Source organism: Eptesicus fuscus, chromosome 3 (assembly GCF_027574615.1).
Source record: "Eptesicus fuscus isolate TK198812 chromosome 3, DD_ASM_mEF_20220401, whole genome shotgun sequence".
NCBI classification, from domain to species: domain Eukaryota; kingdom Metazoa; phylum Chordata; class Mammalia; order Chiroptera; family Vespertilionidae; genus Eptesicus; species Eptesicus fuscus.
Genome location: NC_072475.1, coordinates 44,421,697 through 44,444,907, shown reverse-complemented (window position 1 = coordinate 44,444,907; position 23,211 = coordinate 44,421,697). Strand labels below are relative to the sequence as shown.

At 46.0% G+C, this 23,211-nt stretch overlaps 1 protein-coding gene across 5 annotated transcripts in view; it reads left to right on the top strand.

Annotated features, from left to right (window-relative positions):
• The window catches only part of DGKG (diacylglycerol kinase gamma), a 160,000-nt gene that overhangs the window by 42,143 nt on the left and 94,646 nt on the right, over positions 1-23,211 (top strand). For 2 of the 5 annotated variants that reach the window (XM_054711440.1, XM_008157565.3), the window contains exons 9-16: positions 3,335-3,452; positions 5,317-5,405; positions 8,688-8,804; positions 9,876-9,968; positions 12,070-12,129; positions 14,726-14,805; positions 15,990-16,064; positions 18,765-18,850. In XM_054711440.1, coding sequence (XP_054567415.1) covers positions 3,335-3,452; positions 5,317-5,405; positions 8,688-8,804; positions 9,876-9,968; positions 12,070-12,129; positions 14,726-14,805; positions 15,990-16,064; positions 18,765-18,850 — 718 coding nt within the window. Of the gene's footprint in view, positions 1-3,334; positions 3,453-5,316; positions 5,406-8,687; positions 8,812-9,107; positions 9,219-9,873; positions 9,969-12,069; positions 12,130-14,725; positions 14,806-15,989; positions 16,065-18,764; positions 18,851-23,211 lie in introns of all 5 variants that reach the window. The other 3 variants (XM_054711428.1, XM_008157567.3, XM_008157566.3) reach the window with 3 other exon arrangements.

Here is a 23,211-nt window from a genome sequence, read left to right as displayed (position 1 = left end):
TGAAGCATTTGCCAGGACAATCACATAGGTTGTGTGATAGCACCACTTTGAAATTCTGAAGTGTCATACAGAGGAACAGAACAGGAAGCTTTCAACTGGGTGAGCCTCCAATTGCTGTGGTTGCCTGTGTCTCTATCGGACAGTTCTGCAACTCAGAACTGAAGCTGGGCCTTCATTTCCAATACGCAAGAGCTAAGAATCCTGCAGTCATGTCCTGGCATATGCAGCTCTTTCCAAAGGCTACGCAGAAATTCAGGAACCAGGATCTGCACAACTGTGTTTATATTCCTTAGATAGTCAGAGCTGGAGAAGATCTTGGTGATCCTTGATCTGTCCCCTTTATTTTGCAAACTGAGGGCCCAAGAACACACAGCTAGTTACTACCAGGGGCCATCCTCCATATTCAGGAACAGCAGACCTCTCGTCCAAGGATCCCTTACCAAGAACGTATTAAGTGCAAGAACCTATGTGAGCTAGGACCCGGGAGGAGGGGCACTCAGATAAGTAAGATAACCTTCCTGCTATTCAATACTCAAGATCATACCTGAGTCAGAATAGAAGTTCTGCTTAGGTGCTGTTCCAACATACCTGTGTGTTTGGTTTATTGGGTGTTAACATAACATTGTGTTTTCACTAAATATGGAAATAGAGATGGGGCATTTTAATCATAAGAAACTAACTTTTTAAAAAAATATATTTATTTTATTGATCTTTTACAGAGAGGAAGAGAGAGGGACAGAGAGCCAGAAACATCGATGAGAGAGAAACATCAATCAGCTGCCTCCTGCACACCCCCTACTGGGGACGTGCCCACAACCAAGGCACATGCCCTTGACCGGAATCGAACCTGGGACCCTTGAGTCCGCAGGCTGACGCTCTATCCACTGAGCCAAACCGGTTTCAGCAAGAAACCAACTGTTTTTTATTTATTTCCTATTTTGGGCTTGCTGACTCCAAAGTGCCGCCAGCTCTTCACATGGAGGGGACCCACTGTTTTATGGCTTGAGAAGGGAGAGACAGACCATTTTCCCTACTGTCTCTTCCCAAAGCCAAGTCAGCTTTATAGAAAACCAACTGTATATCAAGAAAGTGGCAAACAAAGAACAAATGTAAATTTAGCTTTTATTAATCAAAAGTGTTACGCACTTATTTTTAAATACACACTAAATTGTACTTTTCTACATTTAATATTAGAGGTTCAGAGAAAGCATTCCTAAATGTCTTAAAAGTCACATTGCTTATTTGGCTTTTTCAAAACCCACATAGGGCCCCTGATAAGTCTGAGGGATCTCTGAATGCAATATGTGCAAAGCAGTCTGTCTCCCCGTGAAATTGCAGCAGCAATAAGCCTTGGCATGCAAGAGGAAGGTTACTCACACATCCTGCAGCTGCCACTGTGCAGAAATGAAAGAGCCACATGATGGCGCTGTAGCCCAAGCGGAAATGTTACTTTGTTCTAAGCCATGGTCCCTTTGCTTCTTACTGCAAATCTATGAAAACAGTACCTTATTTAGCTAATAAAGGTATTTCCAAGATAAAAATCATAGTCCTTTGGGTCTGCTGAGCTGTAGTTTCCTTTCATAAAGAAAAGCCCTGGTATGTGGAGAAAGGGAAGGTGGGAGGGAAAGGAGGAAAGAAGGAGGACAGGCTCTGATGCCAGTAAGAGCCCCAGTTTGACTACTGATTCAGTCACTTATTATTTGTGTCATCTTGGGATATGTATGTAACTTCCCTGAGTCTCCATTTCATCATTTCCAGACCAGGCATAAATCTACCTCCTTACACATAAGAAAACACTTTGCTTACCTTTGTGTCCCTTACTGTCCAGCACAGAGTAGGAACTTGATAAGTTTTAATTATCGGACACTGGATTAGAAGCTTTACTTATAGAAACCATTAGATATAAAGGCTGTAATTCTATAGAGTCTGGTCTTGGAAGAAGCAGGGTGTTGAGGTGATGAGAAGAAATGAGCTTCACTGGCCCCAGGAGGAGACCCACACTTGGAAACCCATACAGGCTCTTCTAGAGACCATTAGCAGAAGACTTGGCATAGAAATGGATCTGATTGCCGTGACCAGTGCAAACCAGAGGTGCCCAAAAGTAAGAGCTGGGTTAGAGTCCGGCATGCTGGATTCTGTGTACCTGACAGTCAGTTCTTACCACCTTCCTAGGGTACTTTTTACTACCCTCCACACCACCCTAAGAATGGTGCTCTTTTGATGGAGCCGATAAAGAAGGTTTGGGGACAGCAGGCGTGAAGGGATGTCCCTGAAGCCACAGCTCCAACAAGGCTTTGCTACCAGGGGCTAGAAGGTAGGAGCTTTGGTATCCAGGGAAGATGTGTGATTGTGTGATGCTTGGCTTATCTAGCAGGTAAGGGTGAATTCACTTCGGAGCCAAGTCTGACTGTCTCTTAACTATTTTATCTGTGTCCAGAAAGTTGATGAGAGGGTGCATTGTTTTTACTAAACTACTTTTTTCTGTTTATAAAACTAGTACTTGCCAACTGCAGAAAGTTTGGAAAATACAAAAGAAAATAAAAATTAAAGAATAAAATGAATTCATAGTGCTTCCAGCTATAACGAACCTGTTAATGGTTTGGTGACATTTTTTCCCCACCAAAGATCTTACTATATAAAACTGAGATGATAATAGGTCCTCAAATTTACATTCTGCTTTTTTCACTTAGTGCTGTGTCATGAGCACATTCCCATGCCATCAGACATTCTTATAAATATCTTTTTGATGGCCACTTAACCTTTAATCACATGTCTCTACCACAACTAACCTTTTGGTAACTTTGATACCTTTAGGATATTTCCAGTTTTGCATTATTTTAAATAAATAATGCTGAGTTAAACATGTGACAGAGCACAAAAATGCTCATCTTTCCTTCAAAAATGATTTTTAGGAATGAATCCAAGAAAGAAAATTTGTAAGTCAATGGTTATAAACATTTAAAGGATCACAGATAGATGGTTAGGTAGATAGGTAGGTAGGTAGAGAGAGAGAGAGAGAGGTGGTTTGTTTGGATTTACACTTCCACCAGCCAAGTAGAAGAGGGCTTGTGTTATCCCTCACACACATACTCCTGCTCAGATATTCTTAATTTTTAATGCTTGCTAATTTTAGAAAACACACACACAGACAAGAACTTAGTTTTGATTTCCATTTTTAAGAGTCTTTATGTCAGTAAAATAAATGTATATCTTGTCTTCCAAGTATGAGAAGAGAGTCTTTTGAGAAGTAAGAAGATATAACAGGAGGCAGGCCCAGGCTTCAGCTAGCTTAGGGCTGCCTGCTCCGAGTCCCATTCCCTCTCTATGCCCACAGGGCTCCAAGGGGGACGGCAGGCACGCCTGGACCATGAAGCATTTCAAGAAACCAACCTACTGCAACTTCTGCCACGTCATGCTGATGGGCGTGAGGAAGCAAGGCCTGTGCTGCACGTGTGAGTAAACGTCCTTCAGACGCCCTTCCCCAGGAGCTGTCTTGCTCTGCACGTAGTTGAGCGATTCCAGAAAAAGTCTGTGTATTTCTGCTTCCCAGCTAAAGGGACCTCCCATATTGTTCCACAGCAGGGAATGAAGCAAGCCCTCCATGTCCTATTTTTGTTCTATCCAAGTCAAATGGATAAGTAGTGTCCCATTGTTGGAGTCCCATCATGGGCCACAGGTCCCCCTGCCCCCCGAAAAAAAAGTGTTTAAGGCTCACATATAATTAAAAAGCATCTCAAACTAAATTCATTTGGGTTTTGCTAGTGAATATTTTGGGTGGTCAGAAGAACCTGGGTGTGTTTTTTATTAATAAGCAACATAAAAATGTATTTGTAAATGCAGTGGAAATGAAAACTACCCATTTGTTTCACTTTATAATTCATTTAGTAAAGTCAAATGGGAGAAGAGAAAAAACTAGGGAAGAGAAAAAAGTAGGAAGGGAGACTGGGAAGGAGACAGAAGAAAGAGATGGAGGGAAGGAAGACAGAGGGGTGATGTTAGTTAGAAAGGGGGTGATTCAGGGAGCAGGAGATGGGAGGGGCTGCCCTGAGAAGGCTTTGTGGGTCAGAGTATGTGGGTGCAGAGTTCTGTAAATCACCTCACAATGCAGACAGGTCTGAACTCACTAGAGACTAGGGAGCTACTGCTGCAGGCAGGGCCTTGGGTGTGGTCCAGGTCATTGGAGCAGTTCTTCTAAACATGTACACGTGAACTATACAGCAGGTGACCTCGGCCACAAAAGTCATCTTGACAGAGTTGGGGCCAATGTCCATGAAGAGCATCAGCAGGTGTAAGAAGGGGTCTGCCAGTGTTTTGAGCACCCATTCAAATCCAGCTCTCCCCACTTCTGAGAGACCCTATCTCATTCCAATCAGGTTCTGGGTCTGCAGGCCCCTGATGATTGCATAGCAATCAGTGTAGTAACAACAGTAATGGTGATAATAATTTGTGGAATATTCTGACCCAGACACATGGTGCTTTATACAAAGTATCTCATTTAATGAGATAGGTGCAGAGACATAGAAGCATGGAATAGACTGTGGAATCTCAGAGGGAAGGCAGAGGTGGGTGGGTGGGTGCGAAGAGATGAACAAAGAACTAGTATTCATATATGCATAACTCATGGATACAGACAATAGGGTGGTGAAGGCCTGGGATGAGGGGTAGGGGCTGGCTAGATGGGATCCATGTGGGGAAAGGGGGACATATGTAATACCTTCAACAATAAAAATTAAATTTTAAGAAATGATTTTTAAAAACCACAAAGTATCTCATTTAATGCTGCAAAAATCCTGTAAAGAGAGAGGCAATTTTATTCCCATTTTGTAGAAAACCCTGAATTTCAGAGATGTGTAAAACTTACTCAAGGTCATGAGGGTCGTTACAAATGGCAGAGCCAGAGTTCAGGGCCACCTATTCCAGTTAGGAAGACCCCTGGCCTTCTGCCCACCCGCAGCATCCCTGACACACAATACTGTGGCACTGGCATAACCAGGAGGATGACTCCTCCCCCACCCTTAAGTGAAAAGCGCTTCTCCACGCGATCTTTTCTCCCGGAATTCACTGCCCAAGTGTGGCAGGGTGGAGAGTGCAGGAGCATGTCTGGGAGATAACCATGGACTCCCTTCTCAAAGAACAACTGGAGACTGCTTTGGATTTCCATTAGGGCCAGGCCAGCTCCATATGTCCCCTGCCCCTGACTGGTCACCAAGTCAGACTCAGGCCTCATCTGTAGGGGAGGGGGGGGGGGGAGGCGCGGGGCTGGCTGGACCTTTCCTACATGCTCACTCACGAGTACTTTTCTTACTTTTTTTCCAGACTGTAAATATACCGTCCACGAACGCTGTGTATCCAAAAACATTCCTGGGTGTGTCAAAACTTACTCAAGAACCAAAAGGGGCAGCGAGGTTGGTGACACCTATTGCCTTGTCCTACTGCATGCTGTGTCCCAGGCTACATGTCCATCACCAGACTCCTGGGCAGGAAGGGGCTTTGGGAGCTTTATCCAGTCCCTTCTCTGCCCCAAGGACCACCCTTAAACCATCTTGTTCATCCATCAATCCATTCAGCATCTCCCTGGTCCCCACCATGTGCCAGGCACTGTGCTAGGGGGTATGCAGCTTGTAAGGTGGCCTTCAGCCTGCTGGAGAACTGTGCCATCTAGTGAGAGAGAGACAGGAGCAGAAGCAAAGCACGAGGTAGTGAGATGAACAGTAGCGATTGTGTGGGACATACAATTGAGGTACCGAGGAGGAGGCCAGGGGAGGTTTCACAAAGGAAATGGCATTTGAGTTGTACCTTGAACCTTGAACCTTGTACCTTGTACCTTGTACTTTGACTTCACAAGGCATCGAGGCACCAGGCACATGGCTTATTCTGAGGTCTGTACCTGTTTGACTGACTGGAACAGAGGATGCTTAAAGGGCAGTGGCAGGAACTGTGCTCTGATAGTGAGATCCAGCCTGGGAAGGTCTGTGAGGCCAGCTGAGAAGTTGGGAAAGAGTTTCGTAAGAGGACATTGAAGAGCTTTGAGCACGAGATCATTGGGTTTGCAAATTAGGTTAATTGCTCTGACCATGGTGCAGGAAAGAGATCTGAGGGAGAAAACCTCTTCAACAGTTCAGGCAAGAGGCAGTGCTGCACTGAGGGCCTGACTGGGGTAGGGTCTGTACTCACCCGCTATGCTGATGTGTCCGCAGTAGCACGGTGGTTGCTGTGTCTTGCTGAGAGTCTCCGCCAGCCATGCCTGTTGAGTATTTTGTCCAACTGGCTCGGGTAAAGAGAAGATGAAGGGAAAGTTTGAGAGATAATTTGGAGGTACTACCACTATGACTTGGTAATGGAGAGAAGAGAAGAGGTCAGGAATGGCTCCCAGGTTTCTAACTTGGCTGTTGTGGTGCCATTCATTGAATCTGGAAATGGACTCTTAAAATTAGCAGGGAAAGGGTATTCTTGGGTTCCTGCATGGAAGATTCCAATGATCTGAGTCAGGAGATGCTTAGCAGGTGGGAGTGATATCCAGCCCTCCCCACAGGACTCCGAGAGAGAAGGGTGCCTCCCAGGACACACATGCATGCCCCATGAGACACCGCATGGCCTCTCGTATACTTCTGTACCACATGCATGCACACACCTTTCCATATCCATGCTTTCACCAGGACGCACGGTACATCTCCTGGGCTCAGGCCTTAGCCTGCACTCTGGCCACTTGCCACACACAGAGCAGAGAGAGGCCACTGAGGTGCCAGCAGGACACGATCTTCTGAATCTCCAGGGGCAACCCAAGTCCTTCACCATCTCTTCCAATCCCAGAAGAGGATGGAGAAGGCAATGTGGTGTTGGTAGACAACCACAGATTTAGAGTCAGAAGACCTGGCTATGAGGCTCTGCTTGACCACTTATCAGCCTTGGAACCTAGGGCCGGTCACTTAACCTCTCAGATGCTTCATTTTATTCTCCATGAAATGGAAATAATAAGAATCTCGGAGTAAATGCAATGTGACCATGTAGGTGACAAATTGATTGGCAAACTGGATTCTTTATATCCTCAAATAAAAGTGACATGTCTGCTAGAATAAGAATTTTACCAAAAACCTTTGGAAGAAGGACTATTAACTTAAGTGATAAGTAATTTAAGACTTTTATTTAATACAAACATGGATGGTGTAATGCAAATATTCCATGTGTTTTTAACAGTGTGTTTATAGCTGGCACTTCAGACTAGGTCCCTGTATACCCCCACAGTGCACATTCTCTTCCTTCTGTATCCAAAGCGCCCTTGTGGGCAATTTGGGGAAGTTCTGTAGAATTCCTAGGGGATACAACCAAGGGCTCAGGTCCCCAGCATTTGGTGTCATGGGTCACTTTGCAATTACGGACACACATATACATATGTATTCCCATGGCTTCTAGGTTCCTGGGCTGCCCTCGTGCCATTTCCTGGCCAGGAAGCAAGTACAACCAGCGTTCCAGGAAACAGATATGAAAGCCACTGGCTGCTGACCCACACTAAGTTCTCTGGACTTTTCCTCTAACTTCCTTCTAGAGTGCTTCTCAACCTTGGCTGTACACTGTAATCACAGAGGGTGCTTTAAACCCTACTAACAACGGTTCCCATCCCCAGAGACTCAAATTTAGTTAGTCTGCAGTGAGAACTAGTTATTAGAACTTATAGGAGCTCCCCAAATGGTTCTAATGGGCTGCTGAGGCTGACAGGAAGTACCCATCAGTGCTAGCTCATGTGATCCTCCTGGAAAACATAGAGGTGGGGCTCATTATGCCATTTGTACAGACGAGGGACCTGAGACTCAGAGAGGTCCAGGAACTGGCCAAAGGTCGCCCTGCTGCCAAATGGAAAATCAATGATTCCAACCAGTTAGGTCTGTGGCCCAGCCCTCCTGTTTCCCTGCATCGCGCTGCCTTCCAGAAGAGGGCGCACATGAGCACCTCACTCTGCAAGAAGTTCTGCAAGACAGACAGATGGATTGCCAGATAAGATGCTGCTCAGAGGCTTGACTGCCAGGGTGAATGAGCTATTCAAGACACAGGAAAAATGGTTTCCTGTAGGAATCCTTTTCCATGTCCCACGTGGTTCAGGGTTCCAGTTCAGAGTTCTAGTTCTGGAGAAGGGCCACACACAAATGAATGGAGACGAAGAAATTCAATTTGGCGAAATGGGGGGCCAGGCGGTAGTCCAACTCTAGTGGGAGAACTACTCACTGCTCTGGCCCTGCCATCCCTTTTATTGAGGTTTTGAGGAAAACATCTTAGGCAAGATAAACAGAAACTGACATGTAGCCCTTAGGCAGGAAATAACAGAAACTTACATGGGACAAACAAAGGTGGAGGCTGCTTCAGCTAACAATGTCTCAACTAAAGGGTGAGTGGTTAGAGCAATTAAGGTTGTTGACCAGCCTTCCTGGCTCCCTGTCAACATCTCTCTTTTAGTGAAACTGATTTGTTTCCGGCAGTTTCCAACTGCCTCGATGAACAAAGTGGTGGTTAGGCAGGGAGAGAGCGTGTCAGCGTAGTGCAGCAAAGCCGCCCAGCACCCAATCAGTGCATAAACTGAACAGGAAACAACCCCTCTGGCCTCACCCCTCTGTGCACCTCCAGACCCTTCTCCTCAGGCCCAGGCCCGGGGAGTGGTTCTACAGCCTTCCCTGGCAACCTTCCCTTCCCTTCTGCAGGTGATGCAGCACGCGTGGGTGGAAGGGAACTCCTCGGTCAAGTGTGATCGGTGCCACAAAAGTATCAAGTGCTACCAGAGTGTCACCGCGTGGCACTGCGTGTGGTGCCGGAAGACGGTGGGTTGGCGCCCAGGGCAGCCATGCTTCTTTTCAGTTTTTTTTTTTTTTTTCTCAAGCTGCAGCCCAGGGGCAGTGGACATCCTGCCAAAGAGCTTAAGCAGAGCCAGGGGGGACACCTGGGGCGCCCAGAGCCCCATTCAATGCCCTAAGTCTAACAGTGCCCAGTGACTCACAAGCTGCCCAGAGAGAGGACAACCCCCAGAAGAAGGGGAGTGAGGGCTGCTTAAGAAGAAGCTGGCCAGTCCACTGTCTGTGTGGCTGGGCAGCTGTGACCATTAACTTCCTTTGCCCGGGTGTCGCCGGGGGCCAGGGGCACCACCAGAGTTGGCGAGGAATTAGACACCAGAATTATGTTCCTCAAGGTGCCAGAGGAAGGCACAGTCTGTACAGCAGCCCCACTGCCTGGGCCAGAGACCTGGACCTGCTGCCGTTAGCCACAGCCAATGCCCACTTCCTCTCTAGACACCCAGAACCTGCCAAAGGTCACCCTGCTACCACAGCTAACTCAGTGCCATGTCCTGTCCCCTTGACCAAGGCCCTTGATCAGCCTCAAAAAGGACACGTCTCCAAAGTAAATCACAGAACTCTTAAGATGCAGAGGTTGTGTCAAAGGGTCTATTTTCAGCCTCTCATGAGTCTGTTCAACAAGATCTCCTTCCTTCCAGTGTCTCAGAGTCTAGGGAGCAAAAATCCGAGGGGGGGCTGGAATCCACATGGGGTGCCACACTGAAGGGCCACAGACAAGCCTGCCCATGACTGTTTTGCCCCAGCAGCTATGGGTAGCACTTTGTCTTCTTTATCAGCCCACAGAACATTTGGCAGCCCTGACTACATACCACACACACACATGCCACATATGCATACATGCCACATACACACACTGAAAACACACACAACACATCATATACACATAACACACATACACACTCAGTTATACTGCCAAAACCAGCAGTGCATCAGGATTTGGGGAGCACTAGTCAGCTTGCCTCCCCAGTAAACTTCTAAACCCTCATATTTGAAATTTCCTTGGTCTGTTTCACTCACTCTCATCTTCATTGTTTCCTCCAGTTTCACCGCAAATGTGAATTATCCACAGTGTGTGATGGTGGGGAACTCAAAGACCACATCCTGCTGCCCACCTCGATCTGCCCCATCACTCAGGTAAGTGCTGCCACTCGCTAGGGCTCTGATTCCCACCCCCCCCCCCGCACCCCCGCGCCCTGCACACTTCAAGTATGCAGCATTCAGATGTTCACCCCCCTCTGAGGGCTTCCTCAACAACTCTTGGGTTTGTGTTTTCAGCACAAGTTTAAATGAGGTCCATGCTGTGCCCACCAATTTGTGAGGGAAAACTCCCCTGACTAAAGTGGTTCCTACTGCTGGCCCCAGAATGCTCTGAAGTGGCCCATCCTGGAGAGCTCATTCATTCTGAGCATCTGGCAGGCAGAGCACAGCTCAAGGTAGTCACCACCTGCACAGGCCAGGCCTCCCAGGCCACCCTTGTTCCTGTCAACCTCTCTCCTACATCCCGACATCTGCCCTGACGATTGCCACTTGGGTGTCTCAGCCCTATTTGGAAATGAATGCAGCAAAATTAAACTCCTTTTCTCCCCAGCTGCAATTGTCTCTGTCTCCTGTGTTGAAGATCCCTCTTTCAAACTAAGCACCAAACATCTTAACTGTTCCCTTCCTTCTTAAAGATGTTGCCAAGTCCCCCCGATTTCTCACGTATTATCCTTGACCAGTTAGTCTTTCTCTTTTAAAAAAACTGAAGGAAAACCATTTGGTTGCATCTATCAAGTTGGAAATACAAAACTCTATGACCCGACAAGTCCCCTCCTATATATTTACCTGAGAAATATGAGCATTTTTCCACCAAAATACATGTACAAAAATGTTTGTATGTAGCAACTTTATTGATAACAGTGAAAAACCGGAAACAAACTTAATGACAGAATCTATATCTATAAAAGCCTAAGCAACCTTTACGACTGAATGACCAGAATGAGCAGAACAACCTGTCGACCAGTCGCTATGATGCACACTGACCACCAGGGGGCAGGCACTCAATGCAGGAGCTGCCCCCTGGTGGTCAGTGTGCTCCCACAGCTAACCTCCCACAGCCCCTCCCTGGCACCCCCCCACCACCACCATGCTGGCCGGCAGGAGGAAGGGCTGCGGGAGGTTGGCCGGCCAGGGGCGATTGGGGCTGGCTAGCCGGGAAGTTGGCCGCCGGCCCCGATGGGGACTGGGTGAGATGGCCCAATTGGCCCCGATTGCTGGCCAGATGGAGGAATCCAACCCATGGACAAATTCGTGCACCAGGCCTCTAGTACATAGATAAATAAATTGAGGCATATTTGTATCATGGGATACTACATGGAAAAAAAACTATGTTTAGATGCAAAAAGGGGATAATCACAAAGATATACTGCTGATAAAAAGAAGCTGGACTCAAAAAAGACAGTCTGCCCTGCCAGTGTGGCTCAGTGGTTGAGCATTGACCTATGAACCAGGAGGGCATGGTTCAATTCCCAGTCAGGGCACATGCCTAGGTTGTGGGCTGGATCCCCAGTCGGGGGTTGTGCAGGAGGCAGCCAATCAGTGATTCTCTCTCATCATTGATGTTTCTATCTCTCTTTCCCTCTCCCTTCCTTTCTGAAATCAATAAAAATACATGTTTTGTGATTCCATTTCTATGAAATTCAAAAGCCAGATAAAACCAGTAAGATGTTCAGAGTCACAGCAGCATTACACCTGAAGAAGCAGTAAGAGCAGAAATTCATCTGGCTGGAGATTTAGATTTGAGCATTTTACTATATGAGAAATAAACCTCCACAAATTAATAATCATAATTTTAAAAAACACAACTAAAAAAAATAACATTCTCAATATGACATCATTTAGATAGTGCTAAGCAGAGAAGCCAGATCTAAGACCTTGCTTCTCAGAGCTCAAGCTTCAAAATCAACAAAGTAGATTTCTGTCAATGTTAGTGTTCCCTCTCCCCATGTCCATTCCATTCCAGAGTCTCAAAGTTAATGTTAGAGCAAATGATCACAGAGACCTCGAGAGTCCTCGAGAAACCATAGGGGAGCATTTCTTTTTTTAGGGCCAAAGCCCCACTTTGAAACACTCCTCCCCATTCTGTACTGGTTTTCTAATTCTCCTTATTAACCATTTGTTTTTCTTCTGATTCCTTTTTCTTATATTAGAACTTTTTTCCCCCCAAAAGATGCTTATCTTTCCTCTCTTCTCACAGGACAAGCAAGGTGGGAAGTCTGATGGTGACGCGTCAGCCAAGGGTGAACTTGTAATGCAGGTACCTCAGCATCCTGAATCTGATCATTCATCCTAAGTTGGTCCAGGGCTGTGGAAAGGAAGACAGGGTTTGGGTGATAGAGAAATATACCTCAACATTTACTTTCTCATCTGATCAATTATATCACACAAGACACTTTATTCCCAGCCTCCGGAATTACCTTTGACCACCACACTGTAGGCAAGTGGTGGGAAGGGGGATTGGTTGAGCCCATGGCTGGCCAAATTGTCTTTATCACCTTTTTAAGAACAAGTTGCTTTAGAAACTCCAATATGCTCACCCCCTAAAAAATAACAAGAGTGTGGCCTAAAAATAGACAATAGATTTTCCAAGACTGCCACACTGTCTCCAGAAAGCAATAGGCCAAAATGAAGCTAATGTATCCAAAAATTCTTCTTTATCCTTAAACACATATTTAAGAACTCATTTTTCACTCAGGTTCACCAATAAACATCTTATCTTTGTGCCTTCCACGGAGCTCCAGGGATTGCAGGGGAGACAGCTGGTGAGGTACAAAGAGTCCTAACTAGGAAAGAAATAGGAAATGAGGGCCTCCTCCTCTTCCTCTGAACCTTAAGTTTCCTTTTTTGAAAAGGGGCACAGCAATCCCTGCACTACCTACCCCCAGAGGATCCCTGAGATTCAATGACAACATGCAGATTAGTGTTTTTAGAAAATTAAAGTGAAAGCAATAATGATGGGGGATCTTAATAATGTGAGGAAGCTCTGGGTACCTATAAGGACAGAAAGTCAAGTGGGACAGACAGACATGCAATCACACAATGCAGGCCTACCAGTTGTTTACAGCTGGCATCCATTTGGTTAGCCTGCATCTGTACTGATTGGTCAATGCCCATGCTGTACAGGTTGTTGAATATTTTGAATACCACTCCCAGAAGTAAAAATTACTCTTCAGGTTCCAAGATGCTTCACACAGACATTCACCCTAAGGCAGATGAGAACATTCCTAAAAATCATAATAATTGGTGCTGTGTGTTTCAAACAGCATGGCTCTGGGTTTGCTGCGTTTTCAGCCTGGGATCTGGGAAAGTGAGCACTAGTGAATGTGGAGCAGAGTTGTGTCTCTGTATCAGTGTGTCCTTTAGCTAAACCCATGAGTATTGATTGTTATGAGGGCCTTGGTACAAGATTTACACACACACACACACACACACACACACACACACACACACACACAAATACACTCTGCTTTGGAGGTATTTAAGATCCAGTGGCTGTTTTTGAGACATTTACCTAAGAAAATGGAAAACAAATCAACAAGAAACCCAGAAGGTATTACATGTTTCAAGTGCAATAGTTTTAGTTGCAGTAACTAAGGAAAACTTCATAGAGGAAGTAGCTTGTGCACTGGGCCCTGAGGTTGCGAAGAAAGAAGAGGGCATTTCAGGGCACTGAACAGGAGAAGACACCAGGCTGAGCAGACCCACAGGGTGGAAATACAGGAGACACCCTCGCAAGGGCAAAAGCCATCAACTTAAGAGATAACAGTTGAATGGGGTTACACTGAAATGCCTTGGATGCCAGGTTAGGAGTTTTTGGATTTTATAATCGGGGCAATGAAGTGTTAATAAAGGTTTTTGAGCAAGAGTGACATGACTAATATGAGATCCTGGGGGCAGCCTACAGGACTTACCTGAACTGGGAAATGCCTGGGCAGCATGGTTGCTGTGGCAGCTGCAGAGAGAAAGGGACATTCTAGGGCAGTGATGGCGAACCTATGACACGCGTGTCAACACTGACATGCTTAGCCATTTCTGATGACACGCGGCCGCTGAGGAGGCCGCATGCTGAGGATGAAACATTTGCTGCTCCTGAGGATGAAACATTTGCGAAATAATGTTTTTTCCTCAAAGTGACACACTACCCGAGTTATGCTCAGTTTTTTGGCGAAGTTTGACACACCAAGCTCAAAAGGTTGCCCATCACTGTTCTAGGGAAAGAATTTGGCAGAACAGGGTTTCCCTGGATGATTGGATAAATAATAACAGCATATTTAAATTGAAGCAGGGAGCCAAGAGTGACAACCAGTTTGATGGGGAAAGAAGATAGGTCAGGGTTGGGACATGTTGATGTTTGGAGCAACCTGATGGTGAAACATCTGGTTGAAGGTACCCACTGGACAATGAGAAACGAGGAACCAGGGCTCAGGAGGAAAATCGGTGCTGGGGGAATTCGTGGTTAACTTCATGAGCATTATTTTACTTAGGAATTTGACCAGATGGCCATACCGTTGAAGGTCATTTTCAGTTGTATCCCTCACAAAATCTAATTTCATGCTGTGGACCCAATGACTCACTATTGTTGAATGATTTGAAGTTACAATGCCATTGTCCCATCTCTTCAAACCCTGTCACCATTCACACCACTCCAAAGCCACTCAGGCTGAAGACACTTAGCTGCTTAACCCCTCAAAAACTCAGGCAGTGGACAAAGACCTACTTCCCATCCTCCTCTCCTCCATGACTGTAACTGCTTCCTATCCACCTCTCCCAGATGCTGTCTTAGTATAAACTCTCATCTCATTCCCCTGGTTGGCTAAAACAGAGCTAATTTATTTTTTCTTTTACCTTTTAAGTACAAGATCATCCCCACCCCAGGTACCCACCCCCTGTTGGTCTTGGTGAACCCCAAGAGTGGAGGGAGACAAGGAGAAAGGTATGTTCTCTTCTTTTTCAAAATGGAAAGGCCAGAAAGCCTCACTTGGGTCCTTTCTTCCCCTCAGCCATAATAGAGTGGACTGAACAGAGACAGGCAGACCTGGGTTCAAATCCCAGCCCTCCTACTTAACCACTTGATGACCTGGTTCAACTGACTTAATGTCCTGTGCCTTGGATCCCTCCTCTGTAAATAAATAAGAATTTCTCCTCTCATAGGGTGGTTGTGAGGATTAAAACACACACAGTGCTTAGCCTAGGGCCTGTCACATGAGCCATTATTATGGCTCCCAGAGTCAGACCAAGTTCTGAGATGCCTGTTAACTTCCTAGTCTGTCAAGTCTTTTCTTGATTAAGAGATGTGGCAGGACTCACCGATTGGGACCTCCTGGCCTATGGAGCCCCTGAGAAAGCAGGGCACTCAGCTCATCTGTGAAGGAAATGCCCAGTACACTGGAAGCACTAAGAGAGTGGAAGGAGAGAGGGAGAAAGGGCAAAGCAGCCCTGCCCCCAGTCCTGTCAGCTCTGGGATAATGTACAGATGGCATGGGGATCTGGAATCCGTGTTAAAAATGTTAAGTAGGGTTACAGCAACAATTATGAGACCCCTATCCCAGTCCAAGGGACAGAGCATCGCTTCTGAACTGACCTGGTTAGCCTCAAGCTGAGCCTTGAAACCAAGCCTAGGTGGGGTCATTGCCCCCAGCCTTCCCCTGCCACTGCCCCAGCCCCAACTCCTGTGTTTCCTCCTGATTCCAGGATTTGGGTGGCTTTCCCATTGATGCCTTTGTATAGTCCACAAGGAGCAGAACTATACAACCGAGAACATACAGAACATTTGGGAGAAGGTCTCCATGAAGAAAAAAGCATTAGGAGAATAGAACTTCTGTTCTCTGAGTTCTCTGCCCTGCCTTCTCTGCAAGGGGTGATACTTCTGGCATTGGGGGCTAGAGTCTTGGAGAATGGGGAGGCCTTGAACCAGGGGGTTAGGGCATGAGGGATGCCAGCTAAAGCTGGGACTTCAGGGTCTGCAGGGCCTGCATTCAGTCTTTTCTGCAGCGGGGTTTAAGCAGACCCTCATTCCCACCATGAATGTGCTCCAGAGGTGTTTGCCCTACTGTGGCTTCTCATAATGATATCTCTTTCTCTGCCTCTCTCTCTCTCTCTTTCTTTTTCCTCCCATAGAATTCTTCGGAAATTCCACTATCTGCTCAACCCCAAACAAGTTTTCAACCTGGACAATGGGGGGCCTACTCCAGGGTATGGAGATATAATTCTTACTTCTAATTTCTCCCCCTTCCCCTTAAGTCTCTGAAGAGTATACCTTTAAGTCACATCCCCCCTCCCCCCTTTTATTTGTGTACTTGTCCTTCTTGCCCTTTTACTCATTTTCTCTTCCTTTCCTTACATCTACCCTTCCTCCTGGAGGTACTCAGGAACTCTCATTATGTTTAACTCTGGGAGGTAGCCTCCTGCATGTGCTATTCATTTGATTGATAGGAAGGGAGGGCTGGTACGTTATTTTAAGTTATTTGCAAGGCTGTGTTAGCTGGTGTCTTCATATTGAGTCATCAGGGAGGAGGAAAGAGTTTCCTTTTCACTGTCATTCAGTAGTTCTGATGCATGTTCTGTTGTGGGTCATTTTAGGCTCAAAACAATTGGTTATTCAATGAAATAACTTTTTTCTGGATTATCCATTTTAAAGATTGTTAAGTTCTCTATGACCCTTCTATCATCTGTCTACTGGCTCTTTCAATGCTCATTAGAGAGGGAGAGTGACAAGAGGAGGCAACCTTTCTGCACCTTGATGAAAGGTCTGGAGGGAGGAGCAAGGCCTTGTGTTAGCACTAACATGATGAGCTGCAGGGCCCTGTAATCAGAGACCCCTCCAGCATCAGGCAGAAGGCTCTCAAAGGCTGTACTTACCAGACAGAGACTGTGCACCAGAAACAAGTGCTGGCCAGTGGCTGTCTAGGCGCCAGGTCCTCAGATCTGCCTGCTGGGCTGAGCTTTTCAGCATGCTTTGCCCAGCCTCCTAACCCGCCTTCTACACTGGGTCCAGCAAGACCCTCAGAAGTGCTGCCGTAAGGACTCCAAAATGGGAATCTGTCCCTGTCTTTGTTTCTTGACACAACTCTATCATTTATGGCAGTGGTAGTGCAAGACCCAGTAAAAGGGAGAAAGAAACCTGAGTGTGGATTCATCACCTCTCCCACCATTTAAAACTAACTGTGGCTCAGTGGTCACAGTTGGATTCCCGGTCAGGGCACATGCCCAGGTTGTGGGCTCCATCCCCAGTGGGGGGGTGCAGGAGGCAGCCGATCAATGATTCTCTCTCGTCATTGATGTTGTGATCTCTCGCTCCCTTTCCCTTCCTCTCTGAAATCAATAATAATAATAATAATAATAATAATAATAATAATAAAAACAGAGCCCACCCATGCTGTTACAGGTGCCATCACGGTCACCATGACTGCCCATGACTGCTCCATGATGACCTGTGACTGAGTAGCAGCATATGGACACCTTTATTGGCCCATTCCCTTCAGGGGCATTTTAATGCTTGAACGCAGTGCTCCTGCTTAACCTCATCTGCCCTAAATTGTTTTTGCTCTGGATGATGAGCCTAGTGACAACTTCTAGGGCTGCTGAGCTGAGTATCTCAAGGTGTCAGTCTGTACTCAGACAGGCTGTGTAGGTGATGCAGCCTCCATTCAGAGTTCACTTTCCAGAGGAGAGCAGGGAAGGAAGGGGAAGAGAGGGTTAGTTGTACTGTGGCCAAAATTAGCAAAATATGGATTCCTCTGAATAAATAATAGAAAATAGAATGTGAGTTTGCCCATACCTGCATCAGTGATTCAGGAAGCCCAGGGATCTTCTCCGACCACCAGGTTAGGCAAGGAGGAAACACTGAGCTTCCGCTTTCCAAGTGCCACCCCAAGGTGTCCACAGGTCACGTTTGCTCTGAAACAGAGTTTCTTAACCTTTCTGTGCCGGGAACCTGTTTGGCAGTCTATAAAAGCCTGAGGACCCCTCTCAGACTAATATTTTAAATATATAATTAGGGAAACCAATTCTATTGAACATAGTTATCAAAATGTTAAGAAAACAAATGTGCGATATGGGAATATATGTGATTTACTAACACATTATGTAGCAAATTCCAGAGGCAGATCTAATAGCTATTGTAAATTAGAAGCAGTGATGTGCATGAATAGTAGTATGAGATATCTGCCATAACTGTAGCAAAACATTAAGACACTTGTGATTTTGACACCTGACAAAGGCCTGGGTATTGGTAATATGTCTGTGATTTGTCGCCTACATTCACAAGAGAAGGAAATGCTAAATTTCAGTTAGAGCTTAGGAAAGATAAGTATGTAACATTTTATCTCAAAGTTCATAGTCCTCTGGATTCTATCCACAGACCCCTTGGAAGTTCATGGACTTCGGGTTAACAGCCCTACTCTGAAGGGTCAAGTCCCCCAAGGGGTGGTGCTCACTGCACTTAGGCCTGGACCCACAGGAGAGCTGGATAAAGATGTAGCTAGTTGAGTGCATCTGATTTAAAGGGGTGGTTGTGGGGACAGAGCAGGCAGGAGAGCTAAAGGGGAATCAAAGTGTTAGGGGTTAGTTGTTGTACTGTTGCTCAAATAAGCAAAATATGGATTCCTCTGCACAAATAATAGAGAATAGAAAAAAAAAACACATTTTCTGTGTTGAATGTTGAGTCAGAGTCTCCTTATACAAGGATGGCCCCTGAGATTCATACTCAATGGTATTGCTTAGTAAGTTCTGATTTCAGAATATTAAGTGACCCTCTCAACCCCAAAAGGAATCGAGATTATAACATACTCCCAGGGTAAGGGGTGGGAGTGGAGGGACTCTGTCTCAAGCAGTGTCAAAGGTCAGCCACAACCTAGCAAACAAGACCATTTGGGCCTTTCTTCTACTTCCCAGACTGAACTTTTTCCGGGATACTCCAGACTTCCGTGTCTTGGCCTGCGGAGGAGATGGGACAGTTGGCTGGATTTTGGATTGCATTGGTAAGAATGGGCTGGGAGGGCCTTTGCAGTTTACTTATAGTAAGTATATTTAAAGTCTGAAGAAGGCAATAAAAAAAGAAAGAGAAATGTAGCCATGTCTTGTTCATCCTTGTTTCCACTCTTGGACCAATGCTTGACTAAATATCTACTTTGGGTGGAAAAACAAAGAAACAAGACCATGGAAGGATTTCCACAGGTATGGATGGAATATTTTATTTCAGGCCTTGCCTCAAAAACATCTGTCATGGCCGGAGTTTGATCAATGGCAGGACAGGCCAGATTGGGTGGTCGGGGGGGGGGGGGGGGCAGAGGGGGGAGATAGGTTTGAGATTCCAGGCAGAGCCAAGGTTGTGGATAAAGGCAAAAGAAGTAAGTATAGATGCATATTCCAGGGCAAATCAACTTGAGATGAGTACCAGGAGTCCAAGCCCAGAAAGCGAATCTATAAAGTGCAGACAAGTGCAAGCAAAGAAAGGCCACGTTGGGCTGTGTCAGAGGGGCAGTGGTGAGAGCCCAGGCTGGAAATTAGGGTTCCTAATCCAGCTCTGCCTGATCTATGGGTCCTTGGACACATGACCCCCAGTACATAATGGAGACTGACTCTGAAATCATGGGACAAGAGCATATTCAAGATCTATCTCTGGAGAACCTAGATAAACACTGGGATGTGGAACATAAGGACGGGCAAGGGAAGAGCTTGGGAGAGCCATCATTCAAGTCCAAGACTGGGCCCAGAGCGACAAGCCCTGGGCTGCTTCTTTCTTCCTGTCATTCATTCCACAAATATTGTCTGTGTACCTCCTGTGCCAAGCTCTCCTTGAGACAACGAATAAACAGACAAAAATCCCACCCTCAAGGAGCTTTCCTTCTAGAGGGAAGACACAAACAATAAACAAAGAAGTAAGTGAAACATATAATGTATCAGAAGGTGATGATAAATATATATATATATGGCCAATAGGGGGCAAAGGGAACACAGCTGTGGAGTGAGGGCTGCAATTGAAATCCTAGTGGTCAGGGAAGACCGCTCAGAGCAGATGATGTTTGCATGGGGACTTGGACAGGGGTGAGCCATGCGGATACCTGAGGGAAGAGCAGTTTTGAGGCTCCTGCAATCACCCAAGTGAGAGGTGACCATGGTTTGGACCATAGCAGAAACAGGCGATGGGGAGACTGCAGCTGGAAAATTTTCTTGGTACACTAAGTGGTTACACTGCCAAATCTAGCTGGGTACCTTATTTTGAAAAGTTTCACTATAATGCCCATTCTATTTAAGCTTCTAAATGGAAAAACAAAAATTAAATTAAATTACCAATAATTTTGTGTCAGATTTTGGATACCTTTTGAAGGTAGAGCCAGCAGGATTTGCTGACAGCCTGGATGTGGGAAATGAGGACAAGAGCAGAACCAAGGATCAGCCATGACGGACCCTGAACAGGGCAGGGCAGGGCAGGCTGGCCTCCAGGGGTCATAAGCCAACCACCTGGAGGGGCGGGACCAGCACCTGCACACCTGCTGCTTTTGACTCCCTCACAGGCACTTTGGTTTCCATAGAAACAGCCCTGCCAAGCAGCCACCCACACTCTCCTGTCACCTCCGGCTTTAGTTGTTGGTGGGAGGAGGAAGCTCCCCTGGGATCCAGGAAGGAAAAGCTGATCAGCAGAGGGTGGATGGCTGCAGTACTGAGAGCTGATTGCATGGTTCCCTCTCCATCATGAAGGAGAAAGGAGAAAGTAGGCTTTGGTGAAAAGTTTTATAAAATTCATCTGCAGAGGACACAGGCGTTAGAAGCTGCTCAAAATAGAAAGAAAGAAGGTCATGTGAGATTATCTGCTTTTACAGTTTAGTGGGTGAAGGAGAAAAAAACAGTGGTAAGAGGAATAATGGCACAGTGTTCATTCATTCATTCATTCATTCAAGAAATATTGAAGCAATTTTTCACTGCTCTCTACCACCCCCAGTTGGTCCCCTCCCTGATCTGTTCTCCCTCTATAGCCAGAATGGTCTTACCTAAATGTCAATGGGTTCATGATGCATGTGAAGCACATAAATGGCTTCTCATTATTCTTAAGACAAATATAAAAACTCTTCAAATGATCTACAGGAATCTGCGTGGTCTATCAGTTGCCCACCTTTCCAGCCTTATACCTCCATCCTTCTCCCTCTAGATTCAAGCCACACCGTTACTTTCTCAGACCCTTGGATAGACCCACCCCTTCCACCACAGGGCTTTTGCATAAGTTGTTCCTCCTGTCTGGTATGCTCCCCTGGTCTTTGCTGGTCAGTTTCTACTTCAGATCTCAGCCAAAGTGTGGCTTCCTCGGGAGAGCCTTTCCTGACATATCCCCAGCCTCTGTCACCTTATTACAGGACCACACTCCTTTCATCTTCAGTATAAATTTGAAATTTATGGGAAGACCTCATTAATATCTGTCTCTCCCCTTTGACTACCATTACTGCCTAAGTCATGGCTTTTTTACCTGCTGTTAGAGCCATAGTACATAGTAGGCCTTCAGCAAGTATGTGTGGGGATACTGTGGTGAATGAGATATAGGTCCCAATAGGTTACAGTACATTCAGGGAACAAATGAATAGACAATTACAAGACACTGTGATGAGATTATCCCTAGTGCTAAAGAAACATTCTAGAGAGGCACCTGGTCCAGACTAGGGCCACCAGGGAGGAACTCCCAGAGGCAGCATTTAAGATGAGCAACACAGAGCTTGTGATTTAAGGCACTGAAAACATTAAGATGTGGTTGACATGTTGGATGGGAGGTCGGAGGGGTAAGAGATGAGGCTAGAGAGGAAGGCAGAGCCTGGAAGGGCCTAGTGTGCCATGCTAAGCAGTGAGGGAAGCCCAAACAGTGTGAAAGCAATGGACAAACGTGATAAGCCTTGTGGTTCAAGGATTGCCCACCTTGGTGAAAGTATAGAGAACACATGAGGGGGTGGAACTGGAGGCTGAGAGGGCCGAGAGGAGACAGTTGCAACCATACCAGTAGGAAGGAATCATATCATACCTGAACTCAGGCATCACTATGGGGATGGAGAGAAAAGATTGCTTGGAGATCTATTAAGAACTTGATGAGTGAATAAATGTGGGATGAGGGAAAGGGGAAACCTAGGATAGCATCCAGGTTTCTAACCTCCACACTGGGAAGATGATTTTTCTACGGAAGAAAGAGCAGATCTAAGGAAACAAGGGTCTTCCAGGCAAAGGGAACAGAATGTGCAAAGGCGGGGAGGCATAAACACTGACTATGGGTTCTGGGAACAATGAGAAAGTCCATTGCTTTATTCCATCCTCCATCTTAACCCTCCCACTTATAATCTCAGCCCTGGTTTTTGCCAGAGCTCAGCCACTTCTAGCACAAGTCAGACAAGCCAGGGGACCTATGAACTCCTGTTTTGCTGGGGCAACCCTAGTATGATCCTCATGTAGGATGCTGATTCCTGTAGCACCCTAACCCCCTACCAACACTCCCCCATAATATCATTCATGGTCCCTGGCACTAGGTAAACTGAGGTTTATGTAAATAGGCACCCCCGTGAGCCCAATGGGTGTCTGTGCCTCTTTCAACTTTCTTAATCAGCTAACATAAACTTCGGTAGATCTTCAGCCAGATTAAAACATACATGGTCTCCTGTGCTTTCTCTAATGGTTCGGTCTGATGCTGCTTCACACCGGCATGGAAAATAAACTTAGGAATCTCTGTACTTGCAAGTCTGGGAGGAGGTGAAAGTGGCAAACTGCTACCTAGGTGCCAAATGACACATGGCGGTTTTCTGTTAGACACAATACTATGTTTAAACTTTTGAACATGAATGACTTGAGGTGTGACATCTTCAGTTTTCCAAACGCCTCACCATTCCCTGATGTCTCAAACCCACCTGTGCTACTGTCTATGCACCTGCCTAGTCCTTGAAGAAAGGAGGAGCATGTTTGGAGCTCTAGAGCTCTGGGTTTGGATCCTGGCTCTGGAATTACTTTCCCTCTCTCTTCCTCAGTTTCTTCATTTATGACAAAAATGATAAGACCCTGCAGGGTTGGTCTGAGGGGTAAATGTAACAAGGGCTGGTTATCACTAAGGATTAAAGCTGCACAAACTACAGTAATTATTTTTGAGGTTGCTTTCACCCCATAGGAAAGGATTGGGGTGAAATTAGGATGAAGAGATGCAAGTTACAAGGAGACAGATTTCGTTCACTATGAGAAAACCCTTTGTAGTGGTCTACACACTGTAGATGGAGATTACTTCAGCAAGTAGTGTGTTCCCCATCATGGGAGGCATTCTAACAAAGAACGCTATAGTGGGGTTCAAGCATCAGGTCATGGATAACTAGATAACTCGGACATT